The sequence below is a fragment of the Nicotiana tomentosiformis genome, chromosome 4 (assembly GCF_000390325.3).
Source record: "Nicotiana tomentosiformis chromosome 4, ASM39032v3, whole genome shotgun sequence".
Classification (NCBI taxonomy): domain Eukaryota; kingdom Viridiplantae; phylum Streptophyta; class Magnoliopsida; order Solanales; family Solanaceae; genus Nicotiana; species Nicotiana tomentosiformis.
In genome coordinates, this window is record NC_090815.1 from 74,447,886 (window position 1) to 74,474,662 (window position 26,777).

The 26,777-nt window shown below is 38.9% G+C and overlaps 1 protein-coding gene across 1 annotated transcript; it reads right to left on the reverse strand.

Moving 5' to 3' along the window:
- Positions 1-10,923: 10,923 nt before the first annotated feature.
- Positions 10,924-12,364, reverse strand: LOC138909949 (uncharacterized). The gene is made up of 3 exons (XM_070201166.1): positions 11,875-12,364; positions 11,536-11,641; positions 10,924-10,933 (listed from the first exon to the last, which is right to left on the reverse strand). The coding sequence occupies exons 1-3, from the start codon at positions 12,362-12,364 to the stop codon at positions 10,924-10,926; spliced, it is 606 nt and encodes a 201-aa protein (XP_070057267.1).
- Between the last annotated feature and the right edge of the window lie 14,413 nt (positions 12,365-26,777).

Here is a 26,777-nt window from a genome sequence, read left to right on the forward strand (position 1 = left end):
AATCCCATAAGAGTATGGTACATAATCCTGCCGACGTGAACGACTCGATCCCATAAGAATAAGAACCTTTAACGGGTCCTTGACCCTACTCACGAATATACGTGTGACACTACTAGAAAATCGTAAAATTCCGACGGAAAAAATTGTCAGAAATTTCCAACGGAATCCGTCGGAATTTTCAAAAAAGTATCAATTATATTTTTTTAAAATTTTTTTGACCATATTTTCAACCAAATCGGTCGCAATTTTTGGCGCAAAAGCCAGTTTGACTTCAATTCCGACCGATTCGGTCAGTAGTTATTTTTTTAAAAAAATATTTAAAATGACAATTTCGACCGAATCGATTGGAATTTTTTTTTAAAACCCTACCCGACCCCCCGTTCCCCAAAATCAGAAACATTACTTTTCTTCCTCCTTTTTCTCTCATCCTCCTCCTCTCTCTTTCTCGTCCTTCTTCACCATACTCCTAATTATAGGTAATGTATTTTCGCTCTCTCTCTCTCTCTCTCTCTCTCTCTCTCTCTCTCTCTCTCTCTCTCTCTCTCTCTCTCTCTCTCTCGTTTCCTCCTCCCTTCTCCCTCTCCTTCCTCTTCCTTTTTCCCCTTAATTTTTAACTTCTTTTTTCGTTTTAAGTAGTGTTTCCGCGGCGGCATCGACACATTTCTTCTCCGGCAGTTTTTCCGTCGAGGTAAGTACTTCGTTGACATATATATCTTATTTTTATTGTTAAATTTGTAGTAATTTTAGTTGTTGTAGGCTTATTAGATTTTCTATATATGAACATCCTAGCTAGTTGAATTAGGTATGGTTGAAATTTTATGGATTTTAATTTTTAAATAATACTTAATATAAAACAAAAAGAGAGAAGAATATTTGTTGTTCCTATAGGGATTTTGTTTTGTGAAATTCTTTTGTCACCATTATTATGTAAATTAGATTGTCCAATTTGTCCAAAAATCCAATGTCATAAATAGTAACTCATTTTTGGGTTAAACAAGAATATATTAAAAAATCCTAAATCTAATTTTAGCGATTGTTTAATTTATTTTGAAATAAAAAAGGTGACATGTTGGCATAAAGTAATTGAGAAAATAACGATAGGAAAGAAGAAAAACAAAATTTCACTTTCATTTCCAACGGTAATTAAGCCAAAGGGATGGAGGACTATATATGAGTATACTGGAATAGAAGAAAGAAGATTGTGAAAAATTTGAAAAATTCAAAGATTGCAATTCAAAATCGTGGGTTATTAATCTAGAAATAAATGAAAATTACACATGCCTTATTGGATTAATATATTAACTTTATAGTTTATTGATTTTAATTATATCAACTAGTTATAGTTTAACGCTTTGATGTAAAGCTTGTTGTACTAAGTTCATTGTTTCTTGTTAGTTTTATTATTAGAATGATATTAAATTTAAATATTTTTAATTTCAACATTAAGATTAATTTATAAATTTGAGAAATCATTAGTTAATTTGGATTATATGAACATTTAAGAAGCTACTCAAATTTAATTATTATAGTTAAAAACTTATATTATTTAGAATAGGGATTAATGTGAGATTTCGAGTGTTAAAAAATATTAATTTAAAAAATAAAATATATCAATTAAAGTACTTTGACACAATGATATGTATATATCTAAAAGGAACTTTTGAAAGAGTATAACTTTGTAACCAGTTTAAATAAATCAAATTATTTTAAATATCTTATTTCTAGATTTCTATTTGTGTAGATGAAATTTGTGCATCGTAGATGGATGTATTATAGGAATCATCTTAATCATGCAGGTTTGAGGGATGAATTTATTGAAGGGGTTGCTGAATTTATTGCTAAGGCTCAAACAATTGATGATTTTCTTATTGGAGGAAGGATTAGGTGTCCTTGTGTGAAATGTAAGTGTGTTAAGTTATGAAAAACAGACGAAGTTAAAATTCATCTCTACAAGAAAGAGTTTGTAGAAAATTATTATATATGGACTGTTCACGGGGAGAATCATGCTAGTTTAGATGATGTTAACTTTCATAAATTTTTTGGTGGTGAGGGTAGCCCCATTGCGGAGCATAATGTTTAAAATTCTCGATACATTGAAATGATGAAGGATGCTTGTAACGACTCGATTTGTCATTATAAGAATCTATGCCCCATTCAGCTACTTAAGGTCCCGAGCAACTTCGTAATACGTATTATGACTTGCGTGTGCGGTCGTTTGATTTTCAGAAGATTCAGAATTTAAATTGAAAGAACAATTCTCATTTTTGAAACTTAAATGAAAAGAGTTGACTGGAGTTTGACTTTTGAGCAAACGACTTCGGAATAAAATTTTGATAATTCCAATAGGTCTGTATGATGATTTCGGACTTGGGTGTATGTTCAGGTCAAGTATCAGGTGTCTCGAGAGTATTTCGGCGCCTATTACTGAAGGTTGGCATTTTTAAAGTTTAAAAATTTCCTAAGCTTGGGTTGAAGTGGATTTTGATGTTATCGATGTCCGTTTGGGATTCCAAGCTTGGGAATAGCTCTATATGGTGAACCTGGTCTTAGGGGAGTGTCCAGATGTGGATTTGGAAATCTGTAGGTCATTTCGGGGTCATTTGGCGAAAGTTGAAAATTTGAAGGGTTTTGGAAAGTTTGACCGGGAGTGAACTTTTTGATATCGGGGTCGGATTCCGATTCCGGAAGTGGGAGTAGGTCTGTAATGTTAGTTATGACTTATGTGCAAAATTCGAGGTCAATCGGATTTGATTTGATAGGTTTCGACGTCGAATGTAGAAGTTTGAAGTTCTAAAGTTCATAAAACTTGAATTGGGGGTGCGATTCGTGATTTTGATGTTGTTTGATGTGATTTGAGGCCTCAAGAAGGTTTGTGTTATGTATTGGGACTGGTTGGTACGATTGGACGGGGCCTCAAGTTTGATTCGGGGTGGTTCCGGACCAAGTTTGGGTGTTTTGATGCTGCTGGTTGCTTGTTTTGGTGTTGTTCTTCGAGGAGCCTCTCGCATTCGTGAAGAAGGATTTTGCTGTTGGGACTTTGTTCCTCGCATTCACAAAAAGGCTCTCGCATTCGCGAAGAAGGGATTTTTGCTATCCGTCATCAGACTTTGGAGGCTCATATCTCGCAATCTATAAGAAATTTGGGGATGATCCAAAAATAGAAGTTGTAGCTCTTTGTATCTAGTTTTCAGAAAGCTAAACTATTTATCATTTGGAGTTGTGACAAAAGGTTATGGTAGATACACTTCAGGGTGTCTGGAAAGAGTTTGGAAATCTCTGTTACACAGGGCTGACTTTGGAAGCTTATATCTCACAATCTTTAAGGAATTGGGAGATGAGCAAGAAATGAAAGTTATAACTCTTGGAGTCTAGTTTTCAGAAAGTTAAACCATTCATCATTTCGAGTTTTGTACAAAACGTTATGACCGTTATACTAGAGGCTGTCTGAAAAGCGTTTAAAAATGGCTGTTGGAGAATTCGTTCATCGCGAACGCGTGGGGAGGGTCACGAACGCGAAGAACAAACCCCTGGGCAGCAGAATAAAGTCCAAATTCGTCTCATTATTCCATTTTTGGACCAAGGAAGCTCGGGTGAGGCGATATTTCGAGAGTTTTTCAAAGAAAACATTGCGGTAAGAATTCCTAACTTGATTTTGGTTAAATTACATGAATCTATTGTTGTTTTTATCACTAAATTAGTGAATTGGGTTGAAAATGGTAGAATTCCTCTAGACTTTAATTTAAGATTTGAAGGGCGATCCGTTATTGGAATTTGATAATTTTGGTATGGTTGAACTGATATCGGAATGGGTGTTCGGATTTCGTAAAATTTTTGTCGGGTTCCGAGGGGCCCGCACTGACTTTTTAGAATAAAATTTTAAGTTGGTGTTTTATTATCCGGAATTGTTTCCGATAATTTTTAATGAAGTTATACAATTAATTTGGATAGATTTGAGCTGTCCGGAGGTCAATTCAAGCAAGAAGGCTATTTTGGAATATCGGCCTAACTTCAAAAAGGTAAGTATACTGCTTAACCTTGAGTGGAGGAATTACACCTTAGGCATCGAGTCTTATGTGTCATTTGTAAAATGTAAAAAGCCGTGTACGCGAGGTGACGAGTACGTACTCGGGCTTATATGTGCAAAATTGATAGGGTTAAAGTCTTAGGCATACTGTTGTGATGACCTGATAGGTCATCTTATATTTTAGAACCTAATTCTGTGTTTTGAGGTCTCAAAAACTTTATTTTAGCCTTCCTTGATTTGCGTGCACAGTCCCGGTGTTCTTCCGGAAAGCTTATATGTTAAAAACTGATAAAAATAAGAATTTTGCCGTAGAAATTCATTTAAGTTGACTTCGATCAACGTTTCGAGCAAACGGACCCAGATTCATATTTTGACAGTCCCGGTTGGTCCATATTGTAATTTGGGACCTAGGCGTATTCCCGGAATCAAATTCCGAGGTCCCTAGCTCGAGATATGGAATTTTGATGAAAAATTAAAAGTTTGAAAGTTTAATGATTTTTAGAAACTGATGTTTGGTCTTGTCAATACCGAGTTCGTATTTTGGTTTCGGAGCCCGGTACAGGTCCATTATTATATTTATGACTTGTCTATGAAATTTAGTGAGAAACGGAGTTGATTTGACATGATTCAGACGTTCGGTTGTGAAAATAGAAGTTTTAAAGTTTTCTTGAAAATATCATTTGATTTGGTGTCTGATTCGTAGTTCTAGGCATTATTTTGGTATTTTGTTCGCGCGAGCGAGTTCGTATGAGGTTTTTGGACTTTTGTGCATAATTGGTTTGGAGCCCCGAGGGCTCGGGTGAGTTTCGGATAGGCTACAGAAGCTTTTTGAACTTAGAAATCTGGTTTTTTTGTGCTTCAGTTGTTATCTAGTGTGTTCTTGTTCGCGTTCGCGAAGGTACTCTCGCGAACGCGAAGAGTAAACTGGGGCAGGGTGATTTTCTTAATAGCGAACGTGGTAGCTGGGTCGCGAACGTGAAGCAATGGGGGCCTTACCCTTCGCGAACGCGACCAGCTTCTCGCGAACGCGAAGCTTTAGGGACTTGTGGGAGGGGTCAGTCATTCTTCTACGCGAACGCGAGTATGGGCTTGTGAACGTGAAGGCCAGGGGGAAGCAGCCTTCACAAACGCGAAGGAGGACTCGCGAACGCGAAAGCCACTCAGGCTGCTGCTCATCGTGAATGCGGCAGGCTCTTCGCGAATACGAAGAAGGCCTGACTCCCAGACCTTAAAACAGAACCAAAAAGGGATTTTACCCATTTTTTATAAACTCTCCATTAGAGCTCTGCCTAGGTGCGATTTTGAAGAGAAAACTCAACATCAATTCATAAGTTTATACTCTTTAACTCATTTGTTTTTCATTTCTATCATCACCCATTAAATTCCTAGCCCTAATCTTTGTTCTTTCATGGTAGAAAACTAGGGATTTTAGAAGAATTGGGTTTTTTGCAAATTGGGGATTTAGACCTCAATTTGGGGTCGGATTCAGAAACTAATTATATAATCAGGCTCGGGGGTGAACGGGTAAATAGATTTTGGTCCGAACCTCGGGTTTTTACCAAGCGGGCCCGGGGTCAATTTTTGACTTTTTGGGGGAAAACTTGGGAAATCTAATTTATGCAATGTAATTGATTTCTTTAGCAATATTTGATATTTTTGAGTTGTTTGTGAATAGATACGAGTGGTTTGGAGGTGGATTCTAGAGGAAAAGCAGTAATTGAGCATTGAGTGGCCTTTGGAGCGAGGTAAGTATCGTGGTTAACCTTGACTTGAGGGAATTGGACTTGTTTGTCTATTTGCTATATGTTTAAATATTGAGGAACAACTTATATGTGAGGTGATGAGTACTTATGCGTTGTAGTCGGGTTAAAGAATGCGGGTGGGGCTTGGTTTCTTGCAATTATAACTTCCTTTGTTCATGTTATCTGTGTTTAGACCAGTATTGTTAAATTGATCGTTCTTATCATGTTTACGGATCTTCTAGTGATAATTGAGTATTGATTCCGAAGTTGAGGTTGATATTGCAGAACCAAATATTGAAGTAAGGCTTGTACTTGTTATTCTATCTCCCTGTTGTTATTTGTTCATTGCATTATGGTAAGGGAGAGTGTTAATGCACGATGGGTGATGTCGTGCCATATTGTCAGTGTTAATGCACGAACGGTGATGCTGTGCCATATTATGAGTGTTAATGCACGAAGGGTGATGCCGTGCCATATTGTGAGTGTTAATGCACGAAGGGTGATGCCGTGCCATGTTATGAGAGTTAATGCATGAAGGGTGATGCCGTGCCGTTTCTATTGATCTTATGGTGAGGTTGAGAGTAAAAGCACGAAGGGTGATGCCGTACATTTTTCCTTTACTTTGTTTACTTGTTCTTATTGGTTCATAGTATATTGGCTGTTCAAGTTACCATTCTGCTGTAGTTCTCTATCTCGTATTCCCCTCAGCATGTTCCCCCTCCCAATAGTACATGTTTAGCTGTTATTTGTACATATACTATTAAATTGCACAGGTTTGTTATGTAGGTGTCTTATCATAGCCTCGTCACTACTTCATCGAGGTTAGGCTCGACACTTACCAATATATGGGGTCGGTTATATTGATACTGCACTTTGCACTTCCTGTGCAGATTTTGGTATTGGTCCCCGCTGATCGATGGGCGTAGCAGCTCGGACTGGTTCATCAGAGACTCAAGGTAGATCTGTTGGCGTTCGCAGACCTTGAAGTCCATGTTTATCTTTTCAGTTCTTTTCTTTTACTGTTTCTTTTGTTCAAATAGTTGTATTTTTTTCGGACGTTTACTTGTAGTAAATCCTAGAAGTCCATGAATTGTGACTCCAGATCTGGGTGGTAGTAATTAATGAAGTTTTTAAATTATTTCGCATTTGCTGTATTTCATTTTAGCTTATTTGTTGTTATTTACTGAATTAAATAAGGATTGGATTAATAATTCTCTAACGTCGACTTGCCTAGCAAATGGAATATTAGGCGCCATCACGGTCCCAACGATGGGAATTTTGGGTCGTGACAAGTGTGTAGTAAATTGGATAAATAAGAACAAGAAGGGGTAAATTGTAATAATTGTTCTTATTTTTGATAATAATTGGGGACAATGTTCATTTTTATTCGGGGGGTGGTCTATTTTGATTGATTTGACATTGACATTTGCTCTGTAATTACTCTTATACTATTTTTCTTTTATCTTTATTTTCTCTTTAGTTATGTATATATTCTTCCCTTTCCCTTGATGTTTATATTCATTTTTCCCTCGATTTGTATATTCGTTTTCCTTACTTTCCGTAGTTTAGCTTCTTTAGTTTGTCTTTCTTAGTAGTATAACTTCTTATTTATTTTAGTAACTTCTTTTTGATTTGTTAGCTTCTTTTTTACGTTTGAGTGAACAATAAACCTTTGATTTTCTTAATGCCACGGTTCTTTCCTAAGATGAATTTTGTGTGAACCGGGCGGCTCTTCCCAACGATAGATGGCGTGACAACCTTCTTAAGGGATTGAGTCCGTTTTCTTTTATGTTTAGGAAAAAAAATAGTGGTAATGAATAAAAGGGTATCTAACATGCTTCACTTGGTACCAACACATTTACCCACAACCTTATGGTTAAAAATAAGTTGTTGGCAGAAATTAGCTCTAGTTGTGACCTTTTGGCTCTTGTGTTGACTTAAACAGTTATCGAGTGGTTCAGTCAAGCCATTTGTGATTCTCAATCTCAACTAGGGTTATTGTGGGCCCTCGACTCCGTTCTATTTAGCAATCCAGCAGCGTGAGAGGTGAGGTATTGAATTGCAAGTCCAAGTACCCGTGCTAATAGTCTAGAACTTGCCCCAAATATTTTTCTAGGTAAAATTCTAAGTGTAGCTTGGCTTGAGAAATGATTGTAGGATCTCCTTGGTCCGATTTGAAATTTGAAATCTTCCATAGCCTACCAATGTGATATCCCTAGTAAACCCATTTGAGCCTAAGCCCTTTTTCTTTCAATAAACACGTTACAAGCCTTTATCCGTTTGGTAATGACGCTCTCTTGGCACCCGATCTTTCCTTAGTATTCTTGAGAAACAATTGGCAAAAATATAAGTTTGGGGGGAGAGACGAGGAGTTTGAAAGTGATATAAAGGTACAAAAAAGAGAAAGAAATGAAGAAAAGGGAAGACAAAGAAAAGAAAGAAAGAACAAAAAAAAAATGCCAAAAAGAAAGTGAATAAAGTAAAAAGTTGAAGGGATTCAAAGAAAAGCAAGGATGAAAGGCATGGAGTAAATAGAAAAGGAGAAAAATGAATGTCAAGATCAAGAAAGAGTGACATTACGTCTCTCTAGTTCCCTTGAGGGAAAAGAAATTGACTCAAAGAGTCGACAAAGTATGAGCCAAAAAGAGAAAATGGAGTGCTTAAGGAAAGATGAACCCATTCAAGTCCATCAAGTCTTACCTTGATCCAAAAAGCCTTTATTACATCCCGAAAAAGCCCTATGTGATTTCAAGTTGAGTGAGATTGCAATAGTGGTGATTTACATGAGGGGCAAGCATATGATACTTAAAGCCGTACTTGTGACATTCTTTTGAGAGAGATGAGCGAACTTTTCACTATCCTTGAATTGAGTGTTGCATTCTAAAGTGAGATTTGCTAACGGAGAGTAAAGGAGGAGGAGTTTGGGATCCACAATGACCTATATGAAAGAGCGAGCTTCCTTGATTAATAAAGTCAACTCTTGATGCTCTAGTGTCACATTAGAACTATGGTACTCAAAAAGTCAAATCATTGCATTGTTGATAATTCATTCGTGTTATGGGTAATTGTTGGTCCCAATTGATGTGTGATAGATTCATCTTAGGCCAGCTGAAATAGCCCTTTTTCTAGTGGAGGTGGGAATTGCCTTAATTGCTTGAGGACAAGCAAAATCTTAAGTTTGGGGGAGTTGATAAGTAGGGAGTTTGACTGCTTATTTGCACTCTTTTACTTGCGCTTTAGTTCAAAATTGCTTAAAGGTATTTCCGAAATCTAAAGAAATATGTTTGCTTGTAGGAGTTTTAGAATATGAGCTAAAGAAATGAAAATCAACTCAAGAAGGAGTAATATTGGAGAAGGACAAAAACAAGGCTAAAAGGGCACTGTGCGGACCGTACAATATTGAGTGCGGCCGCAGATAATGAAGAAAACCTCTGATAAGAAATGACATGTACAGTGCGAACCGCACAATTCTGGTGCGGCCGCAGAAGACAAAGATCAGAGAGATGGGATTTCAAGTTCAAGAAGAAATGCGGACCTCACTATTTTTATGCGGCCGCATAATCAAGAGCGCGGCCACACTCATTTTTATGCGGTCCACAGAAGTTTCACACAACAGCTTAAGATCAAGCAATGCAGACCGCACTATAATTGTGCGGCCGCAGAAGCAAGAGTGCGGCCGCACTCACAAATGTGCGGTCTGCAATAGTTGAAGTAGTGCGGCCGCAATCCAGAATTATGCAGCCGCAGAACTGGAACCTGTCAAGCCAAGTCTCGTTGTGCAGACCGCACAACCTCCGAAGGGGTATTTTTGTCAGATATTTTCAACTTAGTATAAATAGAACTTTTTGTCATTTTTAGGGTAAGTTTTGTTTTGGGAGAGCACCTGGGCCATTTTCTTTACTGTTTTGAGTAATATTGTACTAGATTAGCTTCTAAACATTATATTTTCTTTCCCTAATCAATTATTATGCATTCTATCTTAATTTCTTTTTGTATTTCTTTTTTTAAGCAACTATACCACTCGACAGCACTTGCCTAGTGGCTAATATATAAATAAAATTCCAAAATGGGTCCAAAGCTTACAAGATGTCCAAACCAAAATAGAAGTTGCATGAAACTACTATCTATTAAAAAGATAGAAAAGCTAAAATCTAATGAACTAGCTATTACAACATGATAAGTTGAATGCTTCCTTCTCCTATTAGTGTATGTGAATCCAATTGTAATTGGCAAATACCAAGCAGCACCTATCAAGCTCTCACCAGGTGCCAGGGTATGTTGTCCATAGGCTAAAATGAATTCCAAACATCTCCACAACATAGTTGAAGCCAACATAGTATTCCAAGTGTAGCTACTATATGATCTCCATATGCAGTGGACTGATTTTGTTTAAGTATTAATCATGTGCTCACTCATCAAAATTAATGTGTAGAAGAGGAGCCTGGCTTTAGGCAGGCTTTGCAAAGCAAAAGCCAGGCTTGAGCTGGATTTAGGCATGCTTTGCAAGGCAAAGGCCAGGCATGAGCTGGCTTTAGGCAGGCTTTGCAAGGCAAAAGCCAGGCTTGAGCTGGATTTAGGCAGGCTTTGCAGGGCAAAAGCCAGGCTTGAGCTGGCTTTAGGCAGGCTTTGCAGGGCAAAAGCCAAGCTTGAACTGGCTTTAGGCAGGCTTTACAAGGCAAAAGCCAGGCATGAGCTGGCTTTAGCCAGGCTTTACAAGGCAAAATTCAGGCATGAGCTGGCTTTAGGCTGGCTTTGCAAGGCAAAAGCCAGGAATGAGCTGGCTTTAAGCCGGCTTTGCAAGGCAAAGGCCAGGCTTTGAAATTGTACCTTTTTGTGATCTTGTAAGCTCAGATCCTTCCCTACTAGAACCTTTAATGTAGACATCATTCTAAACATTGCTAAACCATCCTCAGATTGAGCATGAAAGCATGCTAATACCACTGAGAAATGATTCAACAATCTCCAAAAATACCATATGATGGGTTCAGCATTTTCCTTAGCATTTGGACATATCAGTTTGTGCAGAGTCCAATCCTGTGAAGCCATCAGTCTGGGGTTCTTCTCTTTGCTATCCTAGCCCTCAAGTTAGGTGATTAATATTTGTCTAGATTGATCAACCTCCTCCCTACACTAGGCATTTTAGAGAATGAATGAAACTCATATGTACCTACAAAAGAGAACACAATGTTAGCTATAAAATCTGCCACTGAGTTGCCTTCTCTGAACACATGTTGAAAGATCACATTGAAGTTGTCCTTCATCTCTATAATTTTCTTCACATCTCTATAATTTTCTTCACATCCTGTGCAATTACCCAAGGAGGATTCCATTCCCCTTCTATCGCCTTCTTCATCACCAATGAATCAGTCTCCAGTATAAGAGGGTGAAGATCATGCTCCACATAATATTCCAACCCTTGAAGAATAGACTTAGCTTCAGCCACCACATTAGTTGTCACTCCCAGGTCTAGTGCCCTAGCATATACCACATCACCTTCGTCATCCCTCACATAAAAGCCTAGGGAGCTAGGTCCAGGATTGCCCTTTGAAGCTCCATCAGTATTACATTTGTACCAACCATGAAAAGGAAGCTGCCATGTTACTCTTGTAGTAATCAATATAGGTTTATATCCTTCAAAGTATTGAATTATGTCTGGCCATAACAATGGAATATTAGGGATCTAATCATACCTCACCCTTGCTAGTTGATGCAATGTCCTATTTATCTCATGAATCACCCTATTTGTGGACACTGAACCACCATGTTTACCTGCATTTCTTCTCTTCCAAAGCTCCCAAGTGATGATAGCCGGTACTGCTTGGAATAGTGGCTTTAATTTTGGACAACAATGAGCATACCACCAATGCCTTATAATCTGCTTCAATTGAATCAATTTCACAGAAATTCCAGTAGCCCCCATGAACAAGTTCCATACCTTAGAGGCAGTAGGACTTGTGACAAATATATGCTCAATGGATTCCTCTTGGGGCTACTGACAACACCAACACCTAGACATCACCATTTGCCCTTGCCTCATCCACATGTCATCGATGGCTATTTTCTGCCTCCACAATCTCCACAAGAAGAAGGATATTTTGAATGGCGAACCTTTAATCCACATTAACTTGAATTCCTGATTAGGATCAGCCCTATGCCTTAATATTTGCCAAGCACTGCTAACACTGAACTTGCCTGAAGGAGTTGGCATCCAGTATGGCCTATCCCAATATACCTCAATGCCTTCATAATGCACATTTAGCCTTATATGTTCTGATATTTCCTCATTGAAAGTTTGATCTAGCAGCTGATCATCCCATGCTTCCCCTTGCCGCAGTTCTGCCACCTTCTGAAGACATACATTGATTGGAAAGTCTTCAGGCAATACATGATAAAGTGCACCCAATCCAATCCAATTTTCATGCCAAATATTAGTTGTTCCACTCTTCAATTTCCATACGATCTCATGTTCTACTTCTTCCCTAGCATTCAATATTTGTCTCCAAATATGAGACCCTCCCCTAAAATTCACCACTGTTGGTAGCTCCTTCTTGCAATACTTATTCCACATGAAATTAGACCACAAAGATTTTGTGGACATAAACATACACCATAGTTTAGCAAACAGTGCCCTTGAGACATCATTTAAGGACCTAAAACCTAGCCCTCATTCCTTTTTAGGAAGGCAAAGATTTTTCCATGAAGCCTAGTGTCTGCTTCTCCCTTCTTCCTTTGTGCTCCAAAAGAACCTAGCAAAAATCTTATGTAGATGCCCCAGGATGCTGTTTGGTGGATCAAGGACTGATAACATGTGAACTGGCATACTTTGCAACACACTAGAGATGAGAGTTGCCTTTTCTCCAAATGACATCAGCTTTCCTTTCCATGAAAGCAATTTAGCCTTCACCTTCTTGATAAGATCCTCATAATAGTCCTTCCTCCTTCTAGTGTAAAAAATAGGACACCCTAGATATGTGAAGGGGAATTTACCTCTTACAAATCTTGTAATAGCTCCAACTGCCTGAAACAATCCATTAGCAACCTTTGAATGCATGTAGTATGAACTGTTATCTTTGTTGATCATCTGACCTGATATCTTCTCATAGTTCCTCAACACTGCCATAATCTTGCTCAAATAGGGAGGATGAGCAGATGCAAAGATTATCGTATCATCAACATATGCCAAGTGGTTTAAAGGATCAGACCACTTAGGCATTCCAAATCCCACAAATGACTTGTCTTCAAAGAGCTTATTCAAAGACCTGGAAAGTACCTCAGCTAACAGAATGAGCAATGCTGGAGATAGGGGATCCCCTTGCTTCACACCCCTTGTCGACTTAAAGAACCCTGAGGACTGCCCATTCACCAATACTGAATACCAGTTATTTGACATCAAGTTCCACACCATGTTGATGAAGTGTTCAGAAAATCCCATCTTCCTTAGCATATGTAATAAGTACTTCCATGAAACCCTATCATAGGCCTTAGCCATATCAAGCTTGATCACCACATTAGCTGGCTTTCCCCTTAACCTTATGTCAGTGATAATTTCTTGAGTCAATAAGATGTTCTCAAATATACTCCTACCCTTTACAAATCCGGATAGATTAGGAGCTATTGGAGATGGCAAAAAACTCTCCAATTTGTCATGTAACACCATAGACAAGACCTTGTTAATGAAGTTGCTCAAACTAATAGGTCTTAAGTCATAGAAGGTCTCAACTCTAGGTTTCTTGGGCAGCAACACTAGATTGGTGTGAGTGATGGATTTAGGCAATGTAGCTCCTCCATAGAAGTGTAACACCATGTTGTGTATATCAGCACCAATAACATCCCAGCATGTTTGATAAAACAAGCCAGTGAATCCATCAGGACCACTAGCACTCTCCCCACTAAGCTCAAAAACTGCTGCCCTTACTTCTTCAATTGTTGGCAATCTGCTAAGTTCCAAATTCTGATCCATAGTGACCATTGAAGGTACATTATTGAGCAAGGAAAATTCAGAAGCATCACCTTCATTTGTGAACTGTTTTTGATAGAAGTTCACTGCAGCTGTAGCCAATTGCTCCTGGTCTTCAATCCATACCCCACTACCACTTTTGATCCTCTTCAGTTGCAATTTATTTCTTTTGCCATTGACATGATTGTGAAAGAAAGTTGTATTCCTATCTCCTTCAGCAAACCAAGTCATCCCAGCTTTTTGCTTCCATTACTGCTTCTCAATACTCAAGTATTTCTTCAATTCAGATTGAGCCTTTTGAAGCACAATCCTATTCTCAGTTGTAGGATCTTTTTCAAACAACATCTCCTTCACCCTAACAATGTCCTCCAAAATAGCCAATTGCTTGAAGATATCACCAAATGTTTCCCTACTCCATTTTGAGAGTGCTGCCTTCACCCTCTTGATATTCTTCTTGAACATCAAAAACATATCCCCTATGAAATCAGCTTCCCAATTCTGCCTCACCACATCCATAAATGTAGCATGCTTTGTCCAAAAGTTCAAGAATCTGAAAGTCTTGACAAAATTGGTTGTCTGCACCCCACATGTCATTAGCAATGGTGTATGATCTGATCCAGTTCTGATTAGATGCTCAACTTTAATAGTTGGCAACATGTTCTGAAATGGAAAATTCACAAAAATCCTATCCAATCTCTTGAATATACACTCAGCATTGGATCTCCCATTCCACCATGTGAATGGACTTCCATTGTACCCTTGATCAAATAAACCACAAGAGTTTACACAAAATGCAAAATACTCATATTCAGGAGGGTGTACTTGAAGTACCCCTATTTTCTCATCTTCATGCAATATCACATTAAAATCCCCTCCTACCAACCATGGTAATTCCATATCACTTTCTAAGTGATACAAGTGATCCCACAAATCCAACCTCTCCATTGCTGAACATTTTGCATAAACAAATGTCATCATCATGTGCTACCCCAGGTCATGGTGAAACACTCTCACAGTCACCTGTTGCTCAGTATCCTCCACTAATTCCCATTCCACCACTGCATCGAAGAACAACCATATTTGTCCATTAATATTTGCATAAGCAGTCTCCATATTCAACCTCCTTTTATATCTATCAATGAGTCCCTTCTTTTGAAAAGGCTTCATCAATGCAACTACACAAAAATTATGCTCCCTATTCATGTAGATCACCCTAGGAAAGGCCCGTTGTATATTCACAGACCTTATGTTCCATATTAATGTTTTGATCATCATCATTTAGATAGAGAAACTGCCCTCCTAGGCATTATTCTTGAAGGTTGTGGTGGATCTTTACTCTGATTCTTCATAGTTTTTTTTACCTCCTTTAGCACTATTTGTGGGTGATAAATCCCCTTCCCTAGCCACTTGTTTGAAGTTTTCTGCAGTTGATTCATCATCTCCTTCATCCTCCATTGGATTTTGTCTCAATAAGTCTTCATCAATTGGTGTCACATTATGTGTATCTAAATCATGTAAATGTTGTAGAGGAGTCTTAAGTGGAACATTAAGATTTAGCTGCATAATTTGATCAGTGCCAGATTCCATAGGCACTTCCTCTATTTCCCCCGATGCTCTTGGAACAATTTGCCCGCTCATCAGCCCGTTCATACTCCTTGAATTGTAGCTCATAGACACTGCTTAGCCCAGGAGTTACTGTGGCAGTCTGCTCTGAATGTACTGTTCTAGTGAGATCACCACCCTTACCATTGCCTAAAATTTGGTCTGAACCCACTATATCATATTCACATTAACATATCCATCAAGTTTGTTCTCCAATGCATACACCGGAACACCATCTACATAGGCCAATATCTCTCCAGTTGCACTAAGGTTGGGGTTTACTATAGCTGCCTCATCAGGTGAACCTGGCTTTAGGCCTGGCATCGCCAGCCTAACGCCTGGTGAGCCTGGATTTAGGCCTAGCGTCGCCAGCCTAACGCCTGGTGAGCCTGGTTTTAGTCCTGGCGTCGCTAGCCTAACATCTAGGGAGCCTGGCTTTAGGCCTAGCGTCGCCAGCCTAACGCCCAGTGAGCCTAGCTTTAGGCCTGGCGTCGCCAGCCTATCGCCAGGTGAGCTTGGCTTGTTGTCCTTCTTCACCTTGACTTTTGTTGTCTTTGTTGTGCCCAACTGATCATCCTTAACCTCAACTGCATCACTCCATAAGACCTTTGTAGGGTTTACCTCATCAAGATCCTCAATCTACCCAGAATCTTTAAATGTTTGAGATAGAATCTCATGACAAGATTGGTTTGTGGTCACATTGAGTTGTTTTAGCTCCTCATTGCTAGTCCCAAACCTTCTATGAACCCAGTCGATTGTGGGTTCCTTATTAGCCCTTTCATCAGTACGTTGTGCACTAGGAACACTAGAATTAGCCTTGATCATCATTAGGAGCTGAAGACTGAATCCCAGATGGAATAGGGTTACCATTATGCTCATTTTCCACCACCTTCTCGACTGCTTCCTTCTTCACACGCTTATGTTCCTCTTGAGTATTGACTTTCTTTTCCTTCTCCTGGCCCTTCTTAGCTTGTTTTTCCCCATGTTCCTTCTTCTTACCATTGCTATGATCCTCACATTTGCCTTCAGTAATTTGTAGAGTAAGCTGATGAACTTCCTCAACCTCTAGTGCATTAAACTTGTTCTTGGTTGCAACTTCCTCAACTTTGGCCTTCCCTTTACCCTTGTCAGCTTCCTTTCCTTGTTTGTTATCAACAATGTGACCCCTATTATATCGTTGGTATTTGTTCTTCCTTGCTTGCATCCATTCCTGCTTGGCATGATTAGTAGTAGGCTTACCAGCCACCTTTCCACTAGTTAGGACCTTTGTTGAATTTGTAGCAGTCCCAATTGCATAAGAACTCATCACAACTGCCTTCTCCTTGCTTTGTTCCCAACACCTTCTTCAAATCTCTTGTGTAATTCAGGATGAATTACCCAGCATTCTACCTCACTGTGCCCCTGTTTTTTGCAAGGTTTGCAATATTTTGGCATATAATCATACTTAATCTTGATCCACTTGAACTCTTCTGGTCCAGATTCATCAGCTTCTTCCACAATCTTAATACGATGAGGTAACTTACTTAACAGGTTAACTTCCACCTTCACACCTTAGCGGTCTAGTCCCATTTTGAGTGGCTAGGTCTACATGTAATGGATTACCAACTGCACGAGCTAAGGAAAATACACATTCCTTCCCAAAGAAATTAGGAGGCAGTTCTGGAAAGCTAATCCAAGCAATGGCAATGGGAGTCTCTTCATCAAGTGTCCACCATGGATTCCATTTTGTACAATGCATCTGCCACATGTCTGACTGAGCTTTTAAATAAAAAGCTGGCTTTAAAAGAAAATGAACATAGTTCTCCAATAAAGACAGCCTAATCAACACATGATTATCTTCAATTAAACCAACTGAGCAATGGCCTTTTAATCTCACATTGAATTGGAATCACTTTATGTAATTCACTAATAACAAGCTTCCCATACGAAAATTTTCCAAGAACTGCAAGTAGAAGTCCTTGTTGTACGATAGATTGCTTCACTTCATGTTTCTTCCACTTCACAACTGGTTCTCCGTAAAGGAACTCAACTAGTTTCAATGGTAGCGTAGCGAAGGTTTGCATAGGGGCATTAATGGTAGTAGGTTTTAAAAGTTTTAAGTAATCCATGGATTGGGGATTGTTGTATGTTGTCGTAGATGATTGGGCGATGGGCTGCACTGAAGCTTGGGCAGCAATCATCGTAAGAGGATTGGATGAATTGGGTGTCAATATCTTTGAGTACTCTAGAGTTTGTGGATTAATAGTTGGTGTTGTTTGTGGTTGGGCGATGTTGGGAGAGGGGCAGGCCAGCCGGAACAGATGGCTGGTCGCCGGCCATCGCGGCCATTGAAGCTCAAACTCACAGCTTTCCGCGATGAACAGTGAAGCGATGCTACTGTTAACTACACTGTAGCAGTGAAATAGTAGCGAAATCACTGTTCGCGCCACTGTTTGGCACTATTCACCATACTGTTTTGCACTGTAGCGGCTGTTCGCACACTATTCACCGCTACAGTGACGACAGAATTTTGAGAGCAAAATTCTAAAGAGAAATCTTTTAGGGTTTTTATTGGTTCTTATTGTATTTCTTCATTTTTCATGAGTAGCTAAATTTCTAGCTAGGGTTGTGGCCCAACCCTAGTGTGGGTACTTAATGTATGTTTGATTTAGGACTTGTTTATGATTGGGTTAATGATATTTAGCCTAGTTCTTGCTTGAATTCAAGAATTAATGGTTGCAAATATTGATTCATGGCTAATTAACTTAGTCTCTACTTGAGAAAGAGAGACTAAGTCTAGGAAAACTTGGCTAACAAGATATTGGGGCAAACTCAAGAAATTGATAGCCCCAATTAAAGGGTTGAATCTAGAGATAGTAAAACCCGACTTGAGCATTTATCACTTGTTTTGTGCAATACCCATTTGGACTTGAGAAAGCCAAATTGAGCAAAATCACTCAAACTACCGAGATGTATAGAGTGGGCAATTGCGTACGATTGCTATCTTACAACCCCGACCAATCAAACTTGATTAGAGTTTACAACCCATTAGGTAACTACTTAGGTGGAAGTCACGACCCTAGATCTTTTATCATTTGGAAAACAACCAAAACCAAATATATTGTCTCCTAGTTTTATAATTACAATCAATAGTTTAAATTAGAAGTAGAAATAACAAACAAGAATGTGGAAGTGTAATCTACGGCATATTGTACAATTACACTAAATATATACCTAATCCCAATTCTAACTCTCTGAGGATTCGAACCCAACTTGCGTTGGATTTTATTATTGCTTCGACCGCCTCACTACCTATATTTGTGGTGTGAGTTTGGGCAACATCAGTGTTCTTCTTCGCGTTCGCGAAGGTACTCTCGCGAACGCGAAGAGTAAACTGGGGCAGGGTGATTTTCTTAATTGCGAACGCGATAGTTGGGTCGCGAACGCGAATCAATTGGGGCCTTACCCTTCACGGACGCGGCCAGCTTCTCACGAACACAAAGCTTTAGGGACCTGGGGGAGGGGTCAGTCATTCTTCTACATGAACGCGAGCATGGTCTCGCGAACGCGAAGTCCAGGGGGATCATCCTTTGCGAACGCGAAGGAGGACTGGCGGACATGAAAGCAACTCGGGCTGCTGCTCATCGCGAACGCGACATGCCCTTCCCGAACGTGAAGAAGGCCTGACGCCCAGACCTTAAAACAGAACCAAAACGGGATTTTACCCATTTTTCATAAACTCTCCATTAGAGCTCAACCTAGGTTCGATTTTGAAGAGTAAAATCAACATCAATTCATAGGTTTGTACTCTTTAACTCATTTTCTTTCATTTCTATCATCACCCATTAAATTCCTAGCCCTAATCTTTGTTCTTTCATGGTAGAAATCTAGGGATTTAGGAAGAATTGGGGGGGAGGGGTTGCAAATTGGGGATTTAGACCTCAATTTGGGGTCGGATTCCGAAACTAATTATATAATCGGGCTCGGGGGTGAACGGGTAAATAGATTTTGGTCTGAACCTCGGGTTTTGACCAAGCGGGCCCGGGGTCAATTTTTGACTTTTTGGGGTAAAACTTGGGGAATCTAAATTTATGCAATGTAATTAATTTCTTTAGCAATATTTGATATTTTTGATTCGTTTGTGAATAGATACGAGTGGTTTGGAGATGGATTCTAGAGGAAAAGCGGTAATTGAGCATTGATTGGCCTTTAGAGCGAGGTAAGTGTCGTAGTTAACCTTGACTTGAGGAAATATGACTTGTTTGTCTACTTGCTATATGTTTAAATGTTGGAGAACAACGTATATGTGAAGTGACGAGTACTTATGTATTGTAGTCTGGTTAAAGAATGCGGGTGGGGCTTGGTTTCTTGCAATTATAGCTTCCTTTGTTCATGTTATCCATGTTTAGACTAGTATTGTTAAATTGATCGTTCTTATCATATTTATGGATCTTCTGGTGATAATTGAGTATTGATTCTGAAGTTGAGGTTGATATTGTCGAACCAAATATTGAAGTAAGGCTTGTACTTGTTATTCTATCTCCCTGTTGTTATTTGTTTATTACATTATGGTAAGGGAGAGTGTTAATGCACGAAGGGTGATGCCGTGCCATATTGTGAGTGTTAATGCACGAAGGGTGATGTCGTGCCATATTGTGAGTGTTAATGCACGAAGGGTGATGTCGTGCCATTTCTATTGATCTTATGGTGAGGTTGAGAGTAAAAGAACGAAGGGTGATGCCGTGTATTTTTACTTTACTGTGTTTACTTGTTCTTATTGGTTCATAGCATATTGGTTGTTCAAGTTACCATTCTATTGTAGTTCTCTATCTCGTATTCCCCTCAGCATCTTCCCCCTCCCAATAGTATATGTTTAGCTGTTGTTTGTACATATACTGTTAAACTGCACATCTTTGTTATGTAGGTGTCTTGTCATAGCCTCGTCACTACTTCATCGAGGTTAGGCTTGACACTTACCAGTACATGGGGTCGGTTGTACTGATACTGCACTCTGCACTTCCTGTGCAGATTTTGGTATGGTCCCAGCTGATCTAGAGGCGTAGCAGCTCAGACTGGTTTATCAGAGACTCAAAGTAGATCTGTTGGCGTTCGCAGACCTTGAAGTCCTCGTCTATCTTTTCAGTTCTTTTCTTTTACTGTTTTTTTTGTTCAAACAGTTGTATTTCTTTCAAACTTTTAGTTGTAGTAAATCCTAGAAGTTCGTGAATTGTGACTCCAGATCCGGGTGGTAGTAATTAATGAAGTTTTTATATTATTCTGCACTCGCTGTATTTCATTTTAGCTTATTTGTTGTTATTTACTGCATTGAATAAGGATTGGCTTAATAATTCTCTAACGTCGGCTTGCCTAGCAAGTGGAATGTTAGGCACCATCACGGTCCCGACGATGGGAATTCCGGGTCGTGACAACTGTGTAGTAAATTGGATAATTGTTGGCATTTATTAAATCATCTATTTGCCATGCCTCAATTCGCGTTTGTTGAATTTATTTTTATATGACAATTTGATGTGGTTATTGCTGTATATTTATTTTAATTCTGTGAGTTTGGTGATTTGATATTTTCTGGAAATAATTATATTATGGATTTGTCATCTGTAAATATTTAATGAAGTAAGTTTAAACTGAGGCGTTATATAATTATCAAGAATTTGGATTAATGAAGGCGTTGGCCTATACTGAGTATTTTCCATCTCTGTTGTTGTTTTGAGGTTTTATACACATTATGTGGAGTCTTGGGCTATTTGTTGTGAAATTAATTGATTTTGTTATATCTTTGAAATTGGTTGTAGCCATTGGACAAATTGTGATATGAATTGATTTTGTTATGTTGCAGTGATAATATTACGTGTAAATTGTTTTGTTATTTGAGTTATTATTTTGAGGATATAAGGGTGACATTTCACTGTTGATATTATGTGGGTATAAGGGTGGCATTTCAATGTTGTTATGTGTGTTGGGATATTGTCTGGACGGAGCGATAAGGGTGGCTATAGGAGAGATAAGGGTGGCTATAAGAGCGATAAGGGTGGCTATTGATATTATCAGGGCGGAGGGATAAGGGAGGCTATTATAGGAGTAATAAGGGTGGCTATTGTCAGGGATGATATGTGATGATGTGGGGTTATTGCGTTGGTAATTTTCATGTGATGTTATGATTTTCCTTGTATTTATTTTTATACCTTGTGCAATTTGTCTTGTTGTTGGTAAATTGATAATAGTCTGATCTATGTTGAAATTGGGAGCATGTGGTTATTGCCAAGCGGATTATGAAATAAAATGTGAGAACGAGGTACCGTGAGTAAATAATGATAATATTGGCACGTGAATTGTCCGTGCAGTTGTGATATGAAATGTGGGCACGAAGTGCCGTGAGTAAATAATGATAATATTGGCATGTGAATTGTCCGTATAGTTGTGATATGAAATGTGGGCACGAGGTGTCGTGGTTAAATGATGATGATGATATTTGGCACGTGAGTTGTCCGTGCGGTTGTGATAGAGAAATTGGCACGAGGTGCCGTGGAAATATGAAAGTGGGCTGAGACCCGTATTTTATGATTTTGAAATGCTCTGTCACAAGGTGACTTTTATTCGAAAGAGATTTATTTGAAAGAATTTTATTTGAAATATATTTATTTGAAGGAACGAGATTTATTTGAAAGAGATATATTTGAAAGTATTATATCCTGAAAATTTCTATTTGAAAAACATATAGGCAAAAGATTTATATTGGAAAGACTTAATTAATTGGTTGTACTTGTATTCATTATTTGTTGCGCAATATTTATGGTGTTCTTGTCGCCCTGCTGTGTATATCACTGGTTGATTATTGTTGCCATCATTGTTATTTGTTTTCTATTATTTTTGCATACTATATTGCAAAGGTTATTAGACTAGTGAGTGTCACGACTGTACCTCATCACTACTCCACTGAGGTTAGTCTTGATTCTTACTGGGTACCGACCGTGAAGTACTCATACTACACTTCTGCACATTTTTGTGCAGAGCCAGATGTTGGAGATATCAGACTTGGACAGAGCTAAAGTGTGATCGCAAGGATTCAAGGTAGAGTTGCTTGGTCGTCGCAGTCCCTTGGAGCCTTTCTATTTTATTGAAATGTTAATTATTAATCAAACAGTATTGAGTATTCGATCCTTGAGATCATTTCATGTATTCAGTTAGAGTTCGTGACTCAGTATTACCAGTCTTGGGAGGTTGTTATATTTGTAATTATTTCCGCTGTTGGTTTATATAAAAAATGGATTAAATTGTTATTATAATCGGCTTACCTAGTCTTAGAGACTAAGTGCCATCACGATGCCTGTGGTGGGATTTTGGGTCGTGACAATACTTTTGGGATGTTTCCTGGGGTTCAATCCGAACCAAATGATAAGGCTAAGCATTTCTATGAACAGTTAGAGGAAACTAGTCGTCCATTGTATGAAGGCTTGGTGCATTCTAAGTTGTCTGTTGCGGTTAGATTGCTAAGTATTAAATCGGATAGTTCTATTTCCCAAGTGGGCATGGATTCTATTATTGGGCTTATGAATGAACTTAATCCGAGTAACATTGACTTACCAAAAGATTTCTACACTGTTAAGAAATTGGTTTCTAAGTTGGGTCTTTCATCAGAGAGAATTGATTGTTGTGAGAAAGGTTGCATGTTATTCTATAAGGATGACGCATCTCTAGAGAACTGTAAATTTTGTAATCAGCCTCGTTTTAAGGAAGTCACAAATGCCAATACAAAAAAGAAAGTTCTAGTTAAAGCGATGCATTACTTACCTCTTATACCTAGGTTAAAGAGGTTGTATGCATCAATGAGCTCTGCTCCTCATATGAGATGGCACTAAGAAAATAGAAGGCCACCCAACATTCTATGCCATCCATCAGATGGATAAGCGTGGAAGCATTTTGATAGGGTATTCCCCGAGTTTGCTAGTGAACCAAGAAACATTAGGTTGGGATTATGCACAGGTGGATTTACTCCATTTGTTGTCTCTGCTGCACTATATTCATGTTGTCCAATGTTTGTTACCCCGTATAATCTTCTGCCGAGTTGTTTATGACAAGTCCATATTTGTTCCTAACTTGTATTGTTCCAGGTCCATGCAATCCGAAAAGTTTGATTGATGTATACTTGCAGCCTTTGATTGATGAGTTACAATTATTATGGCATCAAGGTGTGGAAGCGTATGATATATCAACTAAACAAAACTTTAGATTGCATGTTACTTTGATGTGGACTATAAATGATTTTCCTACTTATGGAATGTTGTCCGGGTGGTCGACTGCTAGAAAGTTAGCTTGCCCTTGTTGTATGGAAGACACAAAAGCATTTACTTTGAAACATGGAGGTAATAATACATGGTTCGACTGCCACCGTAGATTCTTGCCAATGAATCATGAATTTACGCGAAATACAAGTGCATTTATGAAGAACCGGAATGATTTTGAGAAGCCACCGGCCTGCTTGTGTCTAGAAGAAATTTGAAACAGAGTAAGGGATCTGCCTAAAGTAACAAAGTCTTCACCTATCATGCCCCGACCTCGGGAAGCGCGACCGGCACTCAACAGAGTTACTCCGGTCGAGCAAGCCTGCACAGTGTCGTCTACCCAACTCACCCACAAATAAAGAGATGAATGCATTTCATTAATTAGTCAGTAAGAAGTCATGTGAACAACACCATTTCATTTCCATTAGTTACATCCTTAACAAATGTTCAAAACAGTACATTGTACAATCATAGTTAAAGTGGGACAGATAATACAATTACAACATCTTTAATTTAAATTTCCCAAAAGAGACACAACCCACACTATGTCTACGGAGCCTCTAACAGGAACAAAATAGTGCTATGAAAGTGCCTGCAACAAGGTCCCGACTATACCTCAAAATGCTATGTACAAAGCATAGAAGATACAGGACCCCGAAATGAAGTGGGGCTCACCAAATAAGTTGAGGAGAGGGTGTGCTGCTATCACTGATCAATACCACCTACTATGGAACCACTTGTATCCATTAAAGATACAGCGCCCCCGGCAAAAGGAACGTTAGTACATATGGAATAGTACTAGTATGTAAGACTAGACACCCTCTCAATAGAATGAGCAATAGAAAACGGAGAATAAAATATGATATCAATAAGAGACTCAAACGATATCAAAGTGTCAGATTAGGGGAAACGTAAATTTCAAGTAGGTTTCGGTAATTTAAGTTGGGAGATCTTTAGCACCAATATACCACCGTGTTTTAGCACGGAGTCCATTCTCAGACCGACCAACTAAGCCGTCTCACCCCGAGACATACACTCACAATACCACCATGTGCGTGGCATGGCATCCGATCTCAGCCCGAACGGCTAAGCTGACTTACCATAATGCCGTGTGGGTCGACATTACATCACATCTAGCTAGCAATAATCTCATCTCATTTAAGGGAAAAACATCTCAACACACCAATCACATCCCATATAAGGGGAATCATCACATTAACACGGGGATTTACCCCTCGATCACTCTTACACCGGCACATGTAGTTTTGGGGTTAGGTTGTTCCGACCTACCCTTCCTCGGTGGCTAATCGATACTCCCAAAGAATTTATTATTAAAAGTATTTACCACTCAATTCATATTCTTTTACATGTCATTTATTTTATTGACATCATTGGCCATAACGCTATATCATTCTTGGCACATTGGTCGTACTTCATAATTCAAGCTCGCTATTCCATTTCGATCATTATCATGGACAATCAACAACAAGGCCTTTCAAATCAAGACTTTAAATACATACTTGAGCAAATTAGAATCTTAGGCACATATGATCTCTTATACAATTTGATGTGATCACTTTCATTTGGACTTGACTTGAAGTCACAACATTTTAATACATACTCATACTTCAAATACTCTCCCGAAGAATAACACAATATAATAAGAACATTCCGGAACACATTTGAACATCTATATATATATATATATATATATACACACACACACACACACACACACACACACACACACATCATTCTACGTCAAACTTATTCAGAAAATTCAATTCATAATGGACAACTCGGGACTTACAAGATCATCATGGGAATTCAATTCTAAGAGAGAAGTTTAGCCAATATACCTTGCCTCGAGCCCTTTTAATTTACTAAAATGTTTTGTAGATCCTAGCCACTTCGATCTATTTAGAGATATTGCAAAATTGAACACAAATTAGGAAGGAGTTCATAATTCTAACTCACTTGAGCATTTTATCAAACACTAGGTGTGTATTAAGGTTCCAAGGTCCTCCTATGGTGAATTCTATCATCCCACTACCCAAATCTTACCCAAAAGAGCTCAATAATCTTCCCACTACCCTAGATGGTACATGCATGTAAAATAAATAACTCTCACACCCCAGAATTTACTTGGCTTATTACCTATTTTCAGTTAAAATCATGAAATTGAGGGCTATGGATTAAAAACTTACCTCTAGGATGAAGACCTAGTGAATTCTTCTTACAATTTCTTCAACTTTGAGCAAGAATTGATAGATGATGGGCTTAGGAACTCACCCTCTCACTCTTTGGCACTCCCTCACTCTAGAATATATGTTTTTGCTTCAAAGTGGTCCATTACTCTAATATATCGAAATAAGGTCGGGTAAAAAAATTAGAAAAAAAAAAGGAGCTCCGTCACAGATCTGCGGTCGCATATGCGACCGCATAATGCTTCTGTGGTCCGCAAAATGGGCTGCGAAATGGTCCTCCAGAACTGAGCAACTCTGCCCCACTTTGCGGCCATTATGCGATCCACAGATCTGTTTTACTGTCGTATAATGCGCCGTAGAACCTCCCTCCGAAAAATTTTCATGCTAGTTTCGTGGTCGATGTGCAGCCAGCGAAATGGTTATGCGATCGCATAGTGACCGTTGCCCAGTTCTCTGCTTCATTCTGCGGTCATTCTAGGGGCCGCAGGGTGATTCTGCGACCGTATAGTGGGCTGCAAAATTTTTTCTTTACTCCCCAGCGCACTATCCAACCCAAAAGGTCCATACACATAGTCTACTTCAACACCACGAAATTCCGAGTTTTAGGTAAAATATTTACGGGGCCTCACATCCTCCCCTACTTAGGATCACTCATCCTCAAATGAGGGTCAGAATCCGTCATTAGCATCCAATGTGGCTCAATTGTGTCTTCACACACCAACAATTCCAAATTTTTCCTAACTTCCTAAAATTTCAAAAAATTTCCTAGAGTCTCCCCTGTAACCGGGCCAAACCACCTGCCAAAGAATCCCAAAAACCACTCCTAACAACATATACATAATCCGTTCGCGCAATATAACATAAAACAACACCAACCGTGGCCTCATAATCAATATATTACCAGAAAAGGATCACCCTTAACATCAACGATACAAATGATACATAATTCATAGAAGGTAACTCTTAGCA

Coding starts and splice junctions, on each gene's coding strand:
- LOC138909949 (XM_070201166.1), bottom strand. CDS start 12,364: ATGTCCACAAAATCTTTGTGGTCTAATTTCATGTGGAATAAGTATTGC. Junction 11,642..11,874: donor CAAGTTAATGTGGATTAAAG/GTTCGCCATTCA, acceptor CAATTGAAGCAG/ATTATAAGGCATTGGTGGTA.